Here is a 20126-nt window from a genome sequence, read left to right as displayed (position 1 = left end):
TAAAGAAAAATAATAAAAAAAAATGATTAGGCCGTTGATTCCTAACTTTCTTAAAATCCTTGTGTCCCCGGCAGCGGCGCCAAAAACTTGATGTGCGTGAAGTGTGTTATATTTTTAGATATATATTTAAGCCCTTTTTACACTTTTAGCCAAGTTTTAAATTTATAAAACACGATATTTACTAACACTAAACACACATATGGGCAAGTGCACCCATCGTGGACGTAGTATAGTGTTGGTAAGATACCGAGGTCGTCCAAGGACACAAGAGCTTTTAATACCGGTTTATCCTCAACGTCTAATCAAATCAAAAAGTTAGAAAAATGTTTTAAACTAAGAAAAATAAAAACTAACTAAATGCTGAAAAAGAAAATAAAATAAAAACAGATAGACAAGATGAATCACTTGGATCCGACACGTGTATTAGTATAACCTTTGATTATTTTCGCACTTTTGCACTTGTTTAAGAGATTATCTTAGTTATTGTAGTAGGCCCCTCTTTTGAAGGCGACGTTACCCTCAACCCAGTAGTTTGAGTCAGCAAGGATACAATCCTAAAGGGTCGGATTATTGAAAGATAATGAATTAAGTTATTAATGCAAATTATGGTAGGCCCCGCTTTTGGCGGTGACGTTACCCTCGGCTAAGTAGTCTGAGTCAGCAGGGATACAGTCCTAAGTAGCCGGGTTATAGTATTAATAGTAGTTAGCTTATGAGGGGGTCAAAGAGTTTGGATCCCCGCCATCCAATACCTATGGGCATTGAAGGAGATCCTACTAAATTTGACCCAGGTCCCAAGCAGGACCTCTAAACGCTGAACAAGGGCAAGACCTTTACCAAACCGTTCCCTTAACCCCCGACCAGGTAGCCAACATACCTCCATATAGACCGTGGAGATATGAATGGTGAAAATCTTTTATTTTATATAGACAGTAAAATAATGCCAAGACACCACGGACAAACGATAAGGAAAGATCACCTTCAACATAAGTAACTAGTTATTAAAGTCATTAATACAAAACCAAATAAAAAGTGCAAAAGATTAAAAATAAAAAGTATTATACTAAACACTTGTCTTCACCAAGTGATGTAAGAGACTTAGGCAAACATGGCCTTGATTGTCAAGAACTCTTACGATCAATCTTGGATCCCGAGACGACTCACACACTCTATGATGGACAATGGATGATGGTGGTGGATGATGGTGTTATGGTGGTGGTGGGTGGTGGATGAAGTGTGAGAGAGGTGGTGTGCCAAGGGATGAGAGAGAATGAAGCCAAGCTCCTCTATTTATAGGCTGAACAGAACGCTGGACACGGCCCCGTGTCCGCTGGACACGGCCCCGTGCCCGTCTGACATTCTCTCTCTTCATTAATTGTAATTGCGAATTACAATTAATGCTCCTGCTGTACTTTCAACACGCCCCCGTGTCCGCTGGGCACGGCCCCGTGGTGAGCAATGGAAGCTTCTACTGGTTTGTCTTTTCTGCTGCTTCCTGGGCACGCCCCCGTGTTCACTGGACACGGGGCGTGTTCAGGCTCTGTTCTCTTCTCTTTGTCTTGGGAGGTGCCGTTGAGGGTCCGGGCAGTTTTCTTTTGTTCCTTTTCTTGTATTTATGGTAGAATTAGTGGTCTTTTTGCTTCTTTTGTGATTTTGAGCTCATTTCATCCTGAAAATACAAAAGGAAGACAAAAACACTCTTTTTCCAACATTAGTACTTAAAAAGGGTTAGTTTTATGCCTTAATTGATGTGTTTTATATGTTGCATTTTACACACATCACCACTGCAAATAGAAGACAAGAAAATCAAGTTTCTCAAACACAAACGACTAGTGCTAGTCAAAGTCAAATGGGATTCAAAGAGAGGGCCAGAATACACTTGGGAGTTAGAATCAGAAATGAAGCGGAAATACCCTCATTTATTCCGGTAAATCTCGAGGACGAGATTTTTCTTAAGGTGGGGAGGATGTAACAATTCTCATCAAAAAGTCCTAATTATTACTTTAATTGTCCAATAGGAAACTCTAATTAAGAAACCCAAGTGATTCTGCATAAACCCTAAAATTTTCAGAACAATCGGAATCAGGATCAGGGCCCCTAAAACTCGGGGGGGGGGGATAAACCCTAGTGATGATTATCAATAATTTTCGTTGTCTAAACTGAGAATTTTTGAGGTAGTTGACTCATCAAACCTATACCACCGACTAGGCTACCCTATAATTAGACCACACCCTTTACGGACCGTAAGGGTTACGGCTTACGGTCCGTAAGCTAGGCTATTTTCCGGGTATAAATAGAAGACCTTGGGACTTGCCTGAAGAAGTTGAAACGACGCACAAATTCACTGTGAACGTCGGATTAGAGCAGTAGTAGTACAATTAAACACACACGGGTCACGAAGTGCTGCCACAAAACAGGGTAATAACTCGATCGCTATTACGATTCATTTTCCGACCGATCAATACATCCAATGGATGTTTAAGTGCCACCCACATTAGGGTTATACTTTGTCGTTCGTCGTTAATTCGATGGATGTTTAAGTATTGCACTTTGTCGTTCGTGTGAGAATTTGATCTCGTGAGTTATCGTAAATGCTGTATTGATTACTAACCCGGTTTGTGTGCATTGTTATTTAAATTAGTTAACAAGGCTAAACCATATTCTGTCCGTGTTAAATCTGCAATGTGAGTCATTCTCTTTTTATCAAATTATTTTCAAAAGCATGTTTTCAAAAGTTATAATTACAGTGATTAAGTTTATGTAATCACCAAGTTACAGCCAGTATGTGGGGTTTTGTATACATTACTGCTATTTTATCACTTTAGGTGGGCGAACCTAAAATTTGTGATATTCGTCACTATTGGGGCAGCCAATAGTGGTATGACCATAGTCACAGATCCGGTCGAGTGACAAATACTGTGGGTAGTTGGTAGATATCAGAAACATTGTAATCTCTCTTAATACTGTAAATTATAATAAACGAGTGTAACACCTTGAAAATTCCTGTCCAACGAAATAAAGACACGTGTCATGTGGGGGCAAATGTGTCAGAAACCGGGTCAAATACAAAGATGCGTGGTAGGATTTTAAGAGGGCGTCATGTTATTAAAACACCTCTGAACGACCCAAGGGAGACATGTTATTAAAGCACCTCTGAGTGACCCGAATTTATAAATCACAAGATCCATAAACTATTTGATAAACATCTTGTATATTTTACCGGCTAATTCTAAATAAATAAGATTCCATCCTTTGTATGGAAGTTGGACTATTAATAAGTGTTACTACAATAAATTCTGATTTTAAATCCTAATCTAATGAAAATTGGGAATTTATGAGAATTGAAGCTTTCCTTGTAACTTCCGTCACTTTGCAAGTCCCACAAGAGTCCAATTTGATAAGGGGACATGTAAGAACCATGCAAGCATGCAATGGCTGAACAGATGGTCCCACAACTGAAAAAGATGGCTTGGATTCGGGTTTGTTGATTGCATGGTCAAGACTTGGAAAGTTTACAAATTTTTGTCCTCTGACCACCGGTTACGGACCGCAAGGCCCTAGGCTTACGGTCCGTAAGATGCATACCTGGGAGTTTTCAGCAAAGGTCGGTTACGGACCGCAACCATCTGAGCATACGGTCCGCAAGGACTGCATACGGACCGCAAGAGCTTAGGCTTACGGTCCGTAAGACAGTCGCTGGCAGCAGAAAATGGACAGCTGCCTGTTCAGCCAGTTACACCGACTTAAAAGAATAGTTTTCGAAACAAGGGGCTTGCTAGGCAGTATTTAGCTTGTTAGGGACACCTGGGGTGATCTTGTGACCATCATAGACTTCCATGTCTTGATCCTAGGACTTTTTGGTCACTATATAAGGGAGTGAAGTGTGGTGAACTTTGATCATTCATTGTGTCACTCACTTGGAGCATTCTCTGGAGTTTCCTTGGACAGCAACAAGTTCTCATTAAGTCCATAATCCTATTAAGGATCTTTGTAAGTGTTCCTAATCATCCTTAGTCCATTTTAGCTTAATTAATTAGCTAGAAGTCAAACCATCGTAATTAAGGGTTGACTTCGGGATTAGTCAATAATTACTCACTAATATCCCGAATTAAAAATACCTTTAAGTAGGTAGTTATGTGGGTAACAAACCCTTAAAAGGGTATTTCCAGGTTCCCACTCTAACTATGCTAATTGTTGAGTCAAAGCTTATTATAAAAAGTCAACAGAAAGGTTATTTGCAAATTAACACATAATTAGCAATGTAGGTTACATGCAACCTGTTTGATCATTAAAATGACTTGAAAATTAATGTAAGAACATGTTGCAACATGTTCAACTCGACAATTTTCAGTTTAGGCTCGGTTTGGAATCGGAAGTCGCAAAGTTTGACTTCTGCTTTGACTTTCAGTTCTGACCCGTTTAAGCCGAGGTTAGGATTGCCTTAGAGCTTCTTTTGAACCTATTTACATGTTAGTATAACTCTCTGAGATTATACAACTTGGTTCATTAGATATCCTATTCACATGCATGTTTCCGTTAATCGCTTATATGTTGACCATTATGCCCATTTGACCTTAAAACATGATTTTTGAGAATGTAAAAGGGTAGGCACCTTAGCGACTGATTTATAAACTTGCACCCAAAATTTGAAGTCAGTTTGAGGTCTAGATTAAGAGTTATGCTCAATAGCGTAATTAAGAGCTTCTTTACTAATTAAACGGCGTAAATTATGTATAGCCTATCAAAACCCAAATTTTTATACCAAACTTTTTACCCACTATTATAAAATAATATTTTGGGATTTTTGGTGATTTTTATTTATTTTTAGGCTGAGCATAACTTAGTGTTCTAAGATTAATTCGGTTTATGTCGGTTTTGCCCTTTTTAGCCATAAAATGAGTTTTACAAATCCTTTTGACCTCAAACCAATTTCTACTGATTTGTTATGATAAATAAATTATTTTGAGCCTTCTGGAATGTTAAAAATATCAGCTTTTTACAGAAAACCCGAAAATGGCTCCAAATCGCCTTTTAGGCATTTTTAACGCATAAGTGTGCACTAGAGCCTTATTAAGCTTAAAGGATTGAACCTACTGATATGATCAGTAAATTTTTATATTTTAAATAGTAGGCAAATGTTTTGAACTCAGAATTCCAGAATTGACCTTTTAGGCACATGTGAAATTACCAAAATGCCCCTACGGTGCATAGTAAGGTTGAAGATAATAAATTTCACATAAATTTGATACCCTACTGTTATAACTTAGTAAATTAAGTATATTTACTAATTTAATCAGACCTGTAACTCAGGTTATCATTTTAACCCTTTTACACCTTATAAAATGACCAAAACGCCCTTATGAGGCATAGTTTTGGTTTAAAATCATTGGGGCATAATGGAAGGTATCATTCTGATATCACAACATATTTTAAGCATATTGACTTCAGAAACTTGTATTTGACTCTTATGGTTACTCGTTACGCATCATACGCGTTCGGATCGGCTTATGTGACTAGTTTGGCCATTTTAGCCGAAACGGGTCAAACCATATCTTTTTGGTCTCAAAATCCAGAATGTGATTATGTTACCCATATAAAACAAGTGTACAAGCTTGTTGGGACAAAACCACATTCTAAAACGGTCTTCGCCTTATTGTGCGTTTAAAACCGTAATCTTCATATAAAACTAACCGGTCTAAGCTTAAGACCCGTTAGGATTCTAATAGGTTATTAAAACCTTAATTTCCAGATCTAGGAGCCCAGTAAAAGCTACGTGCACTCATTATATTTGGTTTATACTTTGCTCAGGTAAATACGTTTAACTTATTTTCCCTATACGGGCTTGGGGTACGGTATATAAAATGCCGCTTGGTCGGGGAATTGACCTTAACCGGTCTTGGTTATGTGCAGTCAAATTAACCCGTTTGAAAATGCTGTTTTGTTTGTTTAACGCCTTTGGGGGCTTAATGACCATGTCCCGGATATCCTTGGCATCATTCAAAGAATGGCCACGACCTTAGCACTCGGGTGTAGGCGTACACCCGTAGTGTTGTACAACATGTATAATCGTCGGTACGAGAGAAGTCTCGCGGCGGAATTATATTAAGTGGTGTGTCTATTAATCTTTAACCCGGCATGACCCGGGCTACCGAACGCAGAACGAACATGTAATTCTTTTACAAGATTATTAAGCAAATAATTATCCCAAGTTATAAAAAAGTTTTATGCCACGAGCATTTAAATCAATTTTAAACATTTTCAAAATGAGTCAGTTAAATTGTATTTACCAGTGTAAACTGGCGTATTTTCCAAAAAGACTAAGTGCAGGTACTACGCGTAATAGGCTGGCCACTCCTTAAGCATCCATAGAAGTCTCGCAAGCTTAGGATGCATGAAGTCTGTTGAAATGAAGTTTCCTTTTTATTTGATTCTGCCTGTGGATTCTATTTTGACATTTTGTGATACTCGAATATTACAATAATTTAAGTCGAAATGAATCTATCTTTACTTCCGCTGTCCATTATAATTTGTGTTGTTTGACTATGATGATATCAACTACGTCACGTTAATCCCCCATCGGGCCCACCGGTGACACGTGGAAATTAGGGGTGTGACAACGAGTCATTTTAAATAGGATGATTCACTCAGTATTTCCCGCTGACAAAACCTTTTTCAAACATGTTTCAGGTGATCTATTGTAATTCAGGAAAAATGTTGGGGAGCATTTCAAAGCTTAAGAAAGTGGCTCATTATAAAATAAAGAAATATGTTTTGTAAAAATAAAGATTTCTCTGTGAAATCATGTTATTGTAAATTACCGGGTTTATATCCCGAGTTGTGAAATAAAATAATCAGGAAAAGTTTTTAGCTTTAAAAAGATCCTGATGATAAACTTCCGCTGCTAAAATCAATTAAATAGATATCACGGGATTTCTGTCCCGCGACTCCTGAAACGGGTCAAACCGGGTCGGGGCCGTGACAGGCTAACCCTACTCTCAAGCGATCCCTTTAATCCATCAATCAATCGCTGTGAGTATACTCGATCCCTTTTTGCTTTTAGCACTTTTGGGTGTTATATACGTTACTTATATCAAAACACAATCGATCACACTACTCAATTATTTGAACGCTAACCAATCATGCATGTATTACGTGACTAAATGAATGCTTGTTGATTGTGTTTACACGTGGAATGTTGTCTACCTGCCTTAACGACGTAGTACTATAGTTTGGACTCAGCACCCGTTCACACGGGGGTTGTTAAGGACAATTACTTGCATGGATTACGGTGGTAATCATGTATTGCGAACTGTATCAGACAGGCAACCCGCAGTCATTGGTATCGATAGATCCATGTCGATAATTAACATGCTTCGTTTTCCTCTGTGTACGTGCTGGTTATGCGTAAACTATTTGAACTCTAATATGCTATTATCAAACTTGTATGCTCACCTTTACATTATATGTATTGACTTTATTTTAACGTATGTGACAGGTATTTAAGATGTTTGCTTGCTAGGAAAGCGAGGCTAGAATAAAGCTCTAGAGGCCCCCAACAAATAGTTGTCTGTCAGGAACAAGCGTCTAGAGCATAGTTGTCTGTAGATCTTGTCCGACCGTGTCTTTAGGAGCATTTGAACAATATTTATTTGTTTTATTTAAATCTAAGTTGTCGGAACAGAATTACTTGACTGGTTGTTATCTGTAATAATATATTGTATTATTTGGGATACGGTATGGGACGTATCATTTAACTGAATAGTATTAATAGTTGTTGTGGAAACTTCTGGACAATCTGTTTCGCTCAGTGCCATGCCCCGATGATTCCGCCATCGGTTGGGGTGTGACACAATGGCCTAGAACCAACTTGTCTGCCAATAATTCTGTTGCCAACACTATGAATGACCAACCTGCTAATTCTTCCTTGAATGCTTTAACTGCTAATCAGTTTTCTAAGTTGCTAGGCCTTCTAAATGAGAATAAGCTGGAAGATTCTCACAAATCTAATATGAGTGGTAAGTGTTATAATGCTTTCACCTCTCTAGGATCCTATAAAAACACCTATTGCTTTAACTCCAGTTTTTTCAGTAAAAATAAACTAAAATGGATAGTTGATTCAGGGGCTAATCAACACATGGTTATGAACAATGACAACATGTTTAACATTGTTGATGTGTCTGAATATGATATTACCATTAAACATCCTAATGGAACAGATGCAAAAGTTAAACAAATAGGATGCTTTAAACTGTATGAAGATGTGATTTTGAAAGATGTTTTTGTTGTCCCTGGATATTGTGTGAATCTTATCTCTGTCCACAAACTTGCTAAAGATAACAAACTTAAAGTTGTTTTTGACGAACATAATTGTTACATTCAGGATGTATCCTTAAGGAAAAACCTGGTGATTGGTAGGCAAACTGATGGGCTCTATTTCTGTGGTAATTCTAGTATTTCTGTTATTGCTTGCTATAATAAGACTGAAACAATAAAGCTTTGGCATTCCAGACTTGGTCATCCCTCAGACCAAGTCCTACATGCTCTAAATTTTAAAAATGAATCAAGTTAAGCTGAACTATGTGACACTTGTCACAAGGCCAAACAACATAGAATTCCTTTCCCATTAAGTGACCATAAATCAAAAAGGGTAGGTGATCTTGTTCATCTCGATGTTTGGGGTCCTTACAAACGACCCAGTCTTGATGGTTATAATTTTTTTTCTCACTATTGTAGACGACTACTCTAGATCGGTCTCGGTCTACTTAATGAAATCCAAAACTGAAGTGTTTGAAAACATTAAAAGTTTCTATGATCTGATCCTAACTCAGTTTGAAACAAAAATCAAAATTTTTAGAAGCGACAATGGGTCTGAATTTATTAACACTCAAATGGAAAATTTTGTCAAAATTCATGGCATTATGGGTTACTCAAATCTAAAAAAGGGATACAAACTCTGGAGTTTGGATCAAAGGACATTCTCCTTCTCATGAGATGTAAGTTTTTATGAGACTGTTTTCCCTTTCAAAACAAAACTATTTTCTGAATCTGATTTAGACAAAACAATTTTTTTGAATCACTCAAATTTTTTTGACATCTATGAGTCTTCAAGTGATGCAAATCCCAATGATGAAGAGAAGGAGTTGTCTGATTCTGTACCTGAGACACAGCAACACAGTAGCTCAAATGAGCCAGTTGATGTTGCTGAAGCTCAGCAGTCATTCACCCCTGAAGCTCAGCAGTCACTCAAATTTTTTTGACATCTATGAGTCTTCAAGTGATGCAAATCCCAATGATGAAGAGAAGGAGTTGTCTGATTCTGTACCTGAGACACAGCAACACAGTAGCTCAAATGAGCCAGTTGATGTTGCTGAAGCTCAGCAGTCATTCACCCCTGATGACATGGCTAATGTTCAGCATCATGGTGGGTCTCAAAGTGAGTCTGTGAGGGGTAAGTCTAGTGGTACAAATGACGAATCAGTCCTTCCTGAGGGTAACCAATCTAACCTTAGAAAGTCCACTAGACATATGTCTGCCCCTAAGAGATTCAATGACTTCATTGTTGGAAATGCTAAATATAGTTATAATAATGTTGTTAACTATGCTAATCTATCTAGTGAAAATGTGTGCTTTGCTGCCAACTTAAATAAAACCTCTGAACCTATTAACTATAAAGAAGCATGTAAAGACAAAAGGTGGATAGACGCAATGAATGATGAACTTTCTGCTCTATATAGTAATGATACTTGGGACATTGTTGATCTTCCATATGGGAAAAAACCCATTGGGAGCAAGTGGGTTTACAAAGTCAAATACAAATCAAATGGTGAAATAGATAGGTTTAAAGCTAGGCTAGTGGCCAAAGGCTTTAGTCAAGTTGAGGGTATAGACTTTGAGGAGACCTTTTCTCCTGTTGTTAAAATGGTCACAGTCAGATGCATCATCAGCCTCTCTATGCAAAATGACTGGCCCATTTATCAACTTGATGTCAACAATGCCTTCCTGTATGGTAACCTAAAGGAAGAAGTCTATATGACCCCTCCTGATGGTTTAAATATAAATAACAAAAACAAGGTCTGTAAATTAAAACGGTCCCTATATGGCTTAAAGCAAGCACCTCGCATGTGGAACGAAAAACTTGTTCAAATTCTCGTTAAGATTGGCTTTGTTCATTCAAAATGTGATTATTCTATGTTTGTTAAAGCTGATAACTCTGTGTTTACCGTTTTATTAGTCTATGTGGACGATATTTTACTAACAGGAAACAATTCTAATGAAATTGACAAAATCAAATCCTTCTTAAAGAAGGAATTTCAAATCAAAGATATTGGTTTTTTGAAATACTTCCTTGGTATTGAAGTCATTAACAACAAAGATGGTATTTGTCTCACCCAAAGAAAATACTGTATGGATCTTTTAAATAAATATGGGATGAGCGGATGTAAACCGGTTAATTGTCCCATAGAACAAAATCATATTTTGACAAAAATGAGTAAAACTGAAGAATTAAAGGAAGTTAGTATCACTGAATATCAAAAACTTGTTGGGAAACTTATTTATCTTTCCCACACACGTCCTGACATTGCCTATGTTGTTTACTACTTGTCCTAATACATGCATAAGCCAACCGAAGCTCACTCTCAGATTGCTTTTAGGCTCCTGAGATACCTAAAAAGTGCACCTGGTTGCGGAATCATGTTTAAACCAAGTGACTCATTTAATTTATCTGCCTATGCTGATTCTGTCACACCCCGATTTCCATGTGTCTCACCGGTGGGCCCGGTGGGGGATTATCGTGACGTAGTTGGCAACAATATAGTCAAACCACACAATATATGAATGCACAGCGGAAGCATAAAGATAAATATATTTCAACATTAACTGTAATATCAAAGTATCACCATTGTTGAAATAAAATCCACAGGGGATCAATAATAATAACAAAAGTATTGTTCAACAGACGAAGGCATCCTTAAGCTTGCGAGACTCTTTTAAGATGCTAAGGAGATATAGCCAGCCAATTACGTTTAGTACCTGCATTTAATCTTTTTGGGGAAAATACGTCAGTTTACACTGGTAAATACATTCAACCGACACTTTTGAAAAATGTTTATTAAAATTGATTTGAATGCACAAGGCACAAATTCTTTTATAACTTGGGAGAACTATTTAATATTATAATCTTGTGAACGAATTACATGTTCCTTTGCGTTCAGTAGCCCGGATCAAGTCCGGGTTAAAGATCAATAGACACACCACAGCGATCTATTTATGCACTGACGAGTGTACGCCTACACTCCCCGCTTAGGTCGTGGCCATTTCGTAAAATGATGCCAGGGATATCCGGGACATGGTCATTAACCCCCCAAAGGCTTTTAAGTAACAAGACTGTTTAAACGAGCCGATCAAATTTATTCAACTACCCACTCAATCGGTGGAGAATTTGATGCCCGATCAAGCGGTATACTATGTACCGTAACCCAAGCCCGTATAACGGAAAATAAGTTAAAAGTATTTACCTTTGCAAGTATAAATCCTTAATCGAAATAAATTGCAGATAGCTTTTACTGGTCTCCTAATCTGGAACGAAGGTTTAAAATAACCTATTAGAATCCTAACGGATCTTTAATTTAGCCGTAGCTTAGACCGGTCAGTTTCAACGGATAGTTACGGTTTAATCGCGTGAAAGGCGAAAACCGGGAAAGGAATGTGATTTTGACCAAACAAGTTTTGAAGACTTGTTTTACATGGGTATAATAATCACACTCTGGATTTTGGGGTCAAAACAATATGGTTTGACCCGTTTCGGCTAGTTTATGTAAACTAGTTACATAAGCCGGACCGTGCGCGCTAATGGCGTTACGGGTAACCGTAAGAGTCCTACACTGTTTTCCTAAGTCAATATGCTTTAAGATCATTACAATTCACCCTACATTGGATCATGGATGATCAGCAGGTGGCCCTGGGTGCTAGGGGGCATGTAGAGGGCGCCCATGCTTCAATTAATGCACATAATGTCGTTCACAAGCTCAAACAATGCATCTGTCCAAAGTTTCTGCATCTGGGGTCCTTACGCGGCCCGCATTAGGATTCAGCAACTCGGACGCGGGCCGCATGAATCCTAATGTCAGAAAACGAATCAGCAGCTGGCTCGCGGCCCGCATTAAATTACCCATAACCTTAACGCGGCCCGCATTAGACCTGATTTCCAAGATTTTCAAATCTTTTGTAATGATTAACCTGACCTTTCGGTTTCGAAGGGGTAACTTTGCGATTTGGCCCTCGATTATTTACCATTAAGGGCCTCGTGACCTTTACCCGCATTGTTAAGTCCCCGGTTAGTTTAATTACTATCCGAAAAGCCTTAACTTTTATTGTTGACGCCTTTAACCCCTCTCATATGAATTTGATCATAACTTTCTCGTTTTAAAACGGAGCTTCGCGAAATTTATATCGTATATTCTAGTGAGCGTATTTTACTGTTACAAAGCCTCGGGTTCGTCAAAGGGTCACTCAGAGGTATAACTTAAACATGTTGACACAATTAACCCCTGTAGCTTGTAATCTCTCACTTTCTCCCGCGTTTCGCTCCGTACGATCCATGATTTATTCATTTGAAGGTACGAGCATCAGTTAGGGTTACTATATAGTATATTTACCCTTCGTTGACATTTATAACCCTCGAATTCACATACTTTCAAGGTTTGTCAACTTTAGTCCTTTATTTAATAGTTAATGCCACGTGTAAGCTCATGACACGTGTCAACACATTATTGGACACAAAATTTCGAGGTGTTACATCCTCACCCCCTTAAAATAAATCTCGACCCGAGATTTACTGAAATAAATAAGGGTATTTCTCTTTCATCGTGGATTCAACCTCCCACGTGAATTCGGGACCTCTACGTGCATCCCATTTGACTTTTACAATCGGTACATGCTTCCTTCAAAGCTTCTTTACCTGTCGATCTTCAATCGACAAAGGTTTTTCCACAAATTTTAAGCTCTCATCTATATGCACATCTGTATGGGGTATTACCAGTGATTCGTCAGCGAAGCACTTTTTCAGATTGCAGATGTGGAACACATTGTGAATTCCATTGAGCTCCTCTGGTAAGTTTAACTTATAGGCAACTGACCCGACACATTCGATAACCTCGAAAGGTCCTATGTATCTCGGGCTTAATTTGCCTTTCTTACCGAAACGCATCACCCCTTTCCAGGGTGATACTTTGAGTAACACTTTTTCACCTACTTCGAAGTGAAAATCTTTACGCTTTGGATCCGCGTAACTCTTCTGCCTATCTCGGGCAGCTTTGAGACGGTCTCGAATTTGGACAATCTTGTCTGTCATTTCGAAGACTATCTCTAGTCCTGATAATTGGACATCTCCAACTTCCGCCCAACAAACAGGCGATCTACACTTTCTACTGTATAATGCCTCGAAAGGCGCAACATTTATGCTGGTATGGTAGCTATTGTTGTAGGAGAATTCGATTAATGGTAGGTTCTTATCCCAACTACCACCCAAATCGATAGCACATGCACGTAGCATGTCTTCCAACGTCTGAATAGTACGCTCACTCTGACCGTCTGTCTGAGGATGGTAAGCCGTACTAAAATTCAAACGTGTGCCCAAAGATTGCTGGAAGCTTTTCCAGAAATGAGACGTGTACCTAGTATCTCTGTCGGAGATAATAGACACAGGTATGCCATGTAAGGCTACAATCTTATCAACGTATAACTGGGCCAACATGTCGGGGCTATAAGTCTCCTTGATGGGTAAGAAATGCGCTGACTTAGTCAGTCTATCGACTATAACCCATATTGTGTCATTTCCTTTCCTTGTCTTGGGTAACTTGGTAATAAAATCCATAGTTACACATTCCCACTTCCATTCGGGAAGTTCAGGCTGTTGTAGCAAGCCTGACGGCTTTTGATGCTCAGCTTTGACTTGCGCACAAGTCAAGCATCTGGCTACATAAGCGGCTACAGACTTTTTCAAGCCTATCCACCAATAATTTGCCATTAGATCCTGATACATCTTATCAGCTCCCGGGTGAACAGAATATTTGGAACTATGGACTTCCTGGAGGATAATGATGTATGTAAAATGCAACATATAAATCACATCAATTAAGGCATAAAACTAACCCTTTTAAAGTACTAATGTTGGAAAAAGAGTGTTTTTGTCTTCCTTTTGTATTTTCAGGATGAAATGAGCTCAAAATCATAAAAGAAGCAAAAAGACAACTAATTCTAGCACAAATACAAGAAAAGGAACAAAAGTAGACTGCCCGGACCCTCAACGGCACCTCCCAAGGCAAAGAAGAGAAAACAGAGTCTGAACACGCCCCGTGTCCAGCGAACACGGGGGCGTGCCCAGGAAGCAGTAGAAAAGACAAACCAGTAGAAGCTTCCATTGCCCACCACGGGGCCGTGTCCAGCGGGCACGGGGGCGTGGTGAAAGTACAGCAGGCGCATTAATTGTAATTGCGAATTACAATTAATGAAGAGAGAGAATGTCAGATGGGCACGGGGGCGTGTCCAGCGGACACGGGGCCGTGCCCAGCCTTCTGTTCAGCCTATAAATAGAGGAGCTTGGTTTCATTCTCTTTCATCCCTTGGCACACCACCTCTCTCACACTCCATCCACCACCCACCACCACCATAACACCATCATCCACCACCATCATCCATTGTCCATCGTAGAGTGTGTGAGTCGTCTCGGGATCCAAGATTGATCGTAAGAGTTCTTGACAATCAAGGCCATGTTTGCCTAAGTCTCTTACATCACTTGGTGAAGACAAGTGTTTAGTATAATACTTTTTATTTTTAATCTTTTGCACTTTTTATTTGGTTTTGTATTAATGACTTTAATAACTAGTTACTTATGTTGAAGGTGATCTTTCCTTATCGTTTGTCCGTGGTGTCTTGGCGTTATTTTACTGTCTATATAAAATAAAAGATTTTCACCATTCATATCTCCACGGTCTATATGGAGGTATGTTGGCTACCTGGTCGGGGGTTAAGGGAACGGTTTGGTAAGGGTCTTGCCCTTGTTCAGCGTTTAGAGGTCCTGCTTGGGACCTGGGTCAAATTTAGTAGGATCTCCTTCAATGCCCATAGGTATTGGATGGCGGGGATCCAAACTCTTTGACCCCCTCATAAGTTAACAACTATTAATACTATAACCCGGCTATTTAGGACTATATCCCTGCTGACTCAGACTACTTAGCCGAGGGTAACGTCACCGCCGAAAGCGGGGCCTACCACAATTTGCATTAATAACTTAATTCATTATCTTTCAATAATCCGACCCTTTAGGATTGTATCCTTGCTGACTCAAACTACTGGGTTGAGGGTAACGTCGCCTTCAAAAGAGGGGCCTACTACAATAACTAAGATAATCTCTTAAACAAGTGCAAAAGTGCGAAAATAATCAAAGGTTATACTAATACACGTGTCGGATCCAAGTGATTCATCTTGTCTATCTGTTTTTATTTTATTTTATTTTTCAGCATTTAGTTAGTTTTTATTTTTCTTAGTTTAAAATATTTTTCTCACTTTTTGATTTGATTAGACGTTGAGGATAAACCGGTACTAAAAGCTCTTGTGTCCTTGGACGACCTCGGTATCTTACCAACACTATACTACGTCCACGATGGGTGCACTTGCCCATATGTGTGTTTAGTGTTAGTAAATATCGTGTTTTAAAAATTTAAAACTTGGCTAAAAGTGTAAAAAGGGGCTTAAATACATCTAAAACATATACACACCGACACGCATCAAGTTTTTGGCGCCGTTGCCGGGGACACAAGGATTTTAAGAAAGTTTGGAATCAACGGCCTAGTCATATTTTTATTTTTCTTTAATTTTTTAGGATTTTTTTTTTTAGATTTTCAGCTTCTGCAGGGCTCAGCACGGGGCCGTGCCTGGTCGGACACAGGCCGTGCTCAGCATCGTTACTGGCAGTTTTTGTTTTTCAAGTTACTGAAGGCTGACCACGGGGCCGTGCCGGTGCAACACGGTGCCGTGTCCAACTTCCAGTAACTGGGATCTGGAAAACAATCACTGTAATTCCGACCACGGGGCCGTGTTCGCTCAACACGGGGCCGTGGTGAACCTTCTGACCAACATTCTTTTCTGTTTTTATTGCAGGACTTGGAACCCGACGCCAACCTCACGTAGTGTATGAGCTCCAGTTCCAATAAAGACATAAAAGAACCGCTAGAAGAACCCGAACGCTTTCTCAGAAAAAGGTTAAAAGCCAAAAACCAACAAGAGAAGGTTTCGGGTGATCCACCTCCAATGGCGGACCAACGTACCCTTATGGATTATCTACGACCCACCGTAGGTAATCTAGGCGCCGCTATCAATGCCCCGAATGTCGAAGCCAATAACTTCGAACTTCGACCGCATTTGATACAAATGCTCCAAAACTCCGCAACCTTCCACGGGCTTGCGGACGAGGATCCCCATCTACATATAACTAATTTCTTAGAAATATGTGATACCTTTCGGATCAACGGAGCATCAAACGACGCCATCCGCCTTCGTATGTTTCCATTCTCACTAAAAGACCGAGCGAAAGCTTGGCTCAACGCCCTCCCAGCTGGATCGGTAAACACCTGGGATGAACTAGCCCAAAAATTTCTATATAAGTATTTCCCTCCTGCTAAAACTGCTAAATTAATGACTGAAATTAATACATACTCACAAGAGGACGGGGAATCCTTATATGAAACTTGGGAAAGGTTCAAGGAGCTATTGTGCAAGTGTCCCCATCACGGCCTCGCAATATGGCAACAAGTATCCACTTTCTACAATGGATTGTTGCCACACACTAGGCAGACACTTGACTCTAGCTCCGGGGGGCTTTTAGGTAACCGACGCCCACACGAAATTTATAATCAGATTGAGGAAATTGCTCAAACCAATTTTCAATGGCACACCCCCCGGGGAAATAAGTCTATCGCCCCGGGCGCCCATAAGGTCGACGAAAGCACTTCTTTACAAGCCCAAATCGAGGCCCTTTCTTCAAAAATAAAAAAATTAGAAATGACAAAAACAGCCTCGGTTATGGCTTGCGAAGGGTGTGGTGGGTCACATGAAAATTGGAGTTGCATGAAAGAAACGGACGATCAACAAGAAATGGTAAACTACATTGATAATAGACCTAGGCCGTCGGGTCCCCCAACGGGAACTTACAACCAAGGATGGCGAAACCACCCAAACCTTGGTTGGAGGGAACCCGGCAATAGTAGTAACCAACAAACCCAACGAACAAACTTTCAGCAATCAAGAAATGAGTCACAAAATTTCACTCAACAACAAAGTGGACGAGAAAGGCTCGAAGATACTATATCTCGCCTCGTCTCTGACACTGATAAGAAAAACTCGGAAAGATTTCTACAATTAGAATCTAATTTTAGGAATCAACAAGCTAGCATTCAAAACATAGAAAAACAAATAAATCAAATAGCTCAAAATTTTTCCGAGAGACCGCAAGGCGCATTACCTAGCAATACCGAAACAAACCCAAAGGCGCAAGTTCACCTCATCACACTACGAAACCGCACTGTAGGGCCTGCAGAAGTACCACCACCTACGGAAGACACAGTGCCAACACCTCTGCAGGAGAAGAACTCTCCTCCATCACCAGAGCCTACCAAGGCTCCTCGAGTTCCGTACCCCGGTAGGTTAATTCGTCAAAAGACCAATGAGCAATTTGCAAAATTCGAAAGTCTGTTAAAACAATTGCATGTCAATATTCCTTTTATCGAAGTCCTAACCCAAATGCCCAAATACTCTAAATTTATGAGGGACTTCCTTACACATAAGAAGAAAATTGAAAATTTGCAATTAGTTAATTTAGGCGAAGAATGCTCTGCCCTCGTACTCAATAAACTGCCCCAAAAGAAAATCGATCCCGGAAGTTTCACGATTCCGTGCTCAATAGGGGAATCACCCGTTCGCAATGCCTTGGCCGACCTAGGGGCTAGCATTAACCTCATGCCCTCATTAATGTTCAAAAGGCTTGGCTTGGGAACCTCGAGCCCTACAAAAATGAGCATACAACTCGCTGATCGATCCGTCAAATTCCCACAAGGTGTCATCGAGAATGTCTTGGTAAGGGTAAGCAGATTCGTTTATCCAGTTGACTTTGTCATACTCGATATGGAGGAAGACACCGAGGTCCCCCTTATACTAGGGAGACCCTTCCTTGCCACAGCACAAGCAGTGGTAGATATGAATGACGGGACACTCACTTTGAGGTATGGGGATGATGAAGTGAAGTTCGGAGTTGGGAAGAGAATAGAGGACGACGACCCAGTAAATTACATGAAGGTTATTGATTCGAGCTTGGATGCTGCTCTCCGACGGTGTAACATGGGAAGCAAGGCATCCCACTCAGAAGATATATAACCTCGAATCGGGTCTAGCTAAGGACCCTCATAAACGTGGCGCACCACGGAGGCATTCCGCGGAACTATCCTTAGTTTAGTTTAATCTTTTAGTTTTTGCAGAATAAAACACACTCATGGTGGTAATGGATGAAAAAGGGAACGAGAAAAATGGAACCATGCACGAAGAACAGAGCAACCCGACAAAAATCTCCATCACAGAAGGCTCAACACGGGCCGTGCCCAACCAACACGGCCCCGTGCTGAGCCACCTGCAGAAAATCACCCGGTTCAGGTAACTGGACACGGGCCGTGTTCAGCGGACACGCCCCCGTGTCCAGGCTTCTGTTTCAATTCTCTAATTTTTGTTACTAGCACTTGACCACGGGGCCGTGCCCGGTCACCACGGGGCCGTGTCCAGGATGCCAGTAACATAAATCTTTGCTTTTTAACCCACTTTTACACATTCTAATCAACCAAAAACATTATTTTTGGACACATTGAGGATAATGTGTAATTTAAGTGTGGGGGGATGCTAAAACCTTGAATTTTGCAAATCCTAAACACAAGCCTTACACAAAACTCTATTGGAACCGCTAAACACCCCAAATTTTTTCAAAAAATTTTTCATTTTTTTTATTTACTTGTCTTAGTTTAAGTTGGGAATAACAAGTTCTAAAAAAAAGTTATATTTTTACAAGTTTACAACCGATAGCGTCGTGATAACAAAGAACCAACATAAGAAAATTATGAAACGGCATAACAAGTCTAGTTAAAAATTCGATTATATATACTTGATCACATAAAAAACCCATTCCCACAAAGGTGAGTTTTGAGCCTTTATTGAGCATAAAAATATACATATTTAGATTAAATGCTCATTTTTCGTTTCTTGTGTGAATAGCCGCTTGGTTCTTACAAATCTAGAACTTGCCACAACGATACATTCCCGGTCCTTACCAACTTAAACCCAAGTAAGTAAATGATGGAGGCATTAGGACTAACCATTTTTTCTTTCAAAACCATTATTTTTCAATTTTTTTATCACCTACCCAAAATCCCCCTAGATAGCCCCTTTGAGCCTAAACCTTTCATTTCATTACCCCAAAAACCCTTTTCACCCACCAAAAACCTTTTTTATTTTTCACCCTTTATTTTAGTAACAAGCTCGGTTTTTCGTAAACTCGCCTTTTTATGTGACGAAAAAAAAAACAAACAAAAGCTATATAAAAGCTTGTTTGGAGAAATACTTCAAAATAAAAAAAAACTCGCTAAAGACAAGGTACTTTACGAAAACCGACGCTTTTTACGATTTTCGCCCTTTTACTAACCACTATCCCAACCACCCACCTTTAACCCAAGCCTAACCCTTCACCCAAAAGTCCTCTTGATATTTACAAAGGTAAAAAGTTAAAAAGGAGGATGATTGATTGCTTGGCAAGCCTATGGAAGGCGTAAGTTCCATGCCGCTCTCGTGTGATTCACTAAAATATACACCTTCGGCCGAGTGTTGAGTGATCTCCCGCGAGGTATGTGAACTTGTATATAAATGGAATTTTAATAAGGCATGCTATGCCCAAATAAGTAATTTATCTTATGAAACGTTCAAAATAAATCATAACGAATAGGATTGTAAATAAATAAAAATAAAACTTACAAAGACCTTGGATTCCCGACACTCTAGGACAAGCTAAAAACTTCTCTTCTACCTATTCCATTTGG

The 20126-nt window shown here is 39.6% G+C and overlaps 1 protein-coding gene and 1 non-coding gene across 2 annotated transcripts in view; one reads left to right on the top strand and one right to left on the bottom strand.

The window, feature by feature from the left end:
* Window positions 1–8990, top strand: part of LOC118491607 — an 81693-nt gene extending 72703 nt beyond the window's left edge. The window contains exons 4-6 of the mRNA XM_035989504.1: window positions 7949–8015; window positions 8121–8441; window positions 8734–8990. Of these exons, the coding sequence (XP_035845397.1) occupies window positions 7949–8015; window positions 8121–8441; window positions 8734–8990 (645 nt within the window). The remainder of the gene's footprint in view (window positions 1–7948; window positions 8016–8120; window positions 8442–8733) is intronic.
* Window positions 8991–16686: 7696 nt separating this feature from the next.
* LOC118491881 lies at window positions 16687–16793 on the bottom strand. Its single transcript, XR_004892326.1, has one exon. It is a non-coding gene; the product is annotated as a small nucleolar RNA R71 (small nucleolar RNA).
* Window positions 16794–20126: the final 3333 nt, after the last annotated feature.

The sequence above is a fragment of the Helianthus annuus genome, chromosome 4 (assembly GCF_002127325.2).
Source record: "Helianthus annuus cultivar XRQ/B chromosome 4, HanXRQr2.0-SUNRISE, whole genome shotgun sequence".
Taxonomy (NCBI): domain Eukaryota; kingdom Viridiplantae; phylum Streptophyta; class Magnoliopsida; order Asterales; family Asteraceae; genus Helianthus; species Helianthus annuus.
Note: the sequence above shows the minus strand (reverse complement) of the source record. Positions and strands in the feature narration are given on the sequence as shown.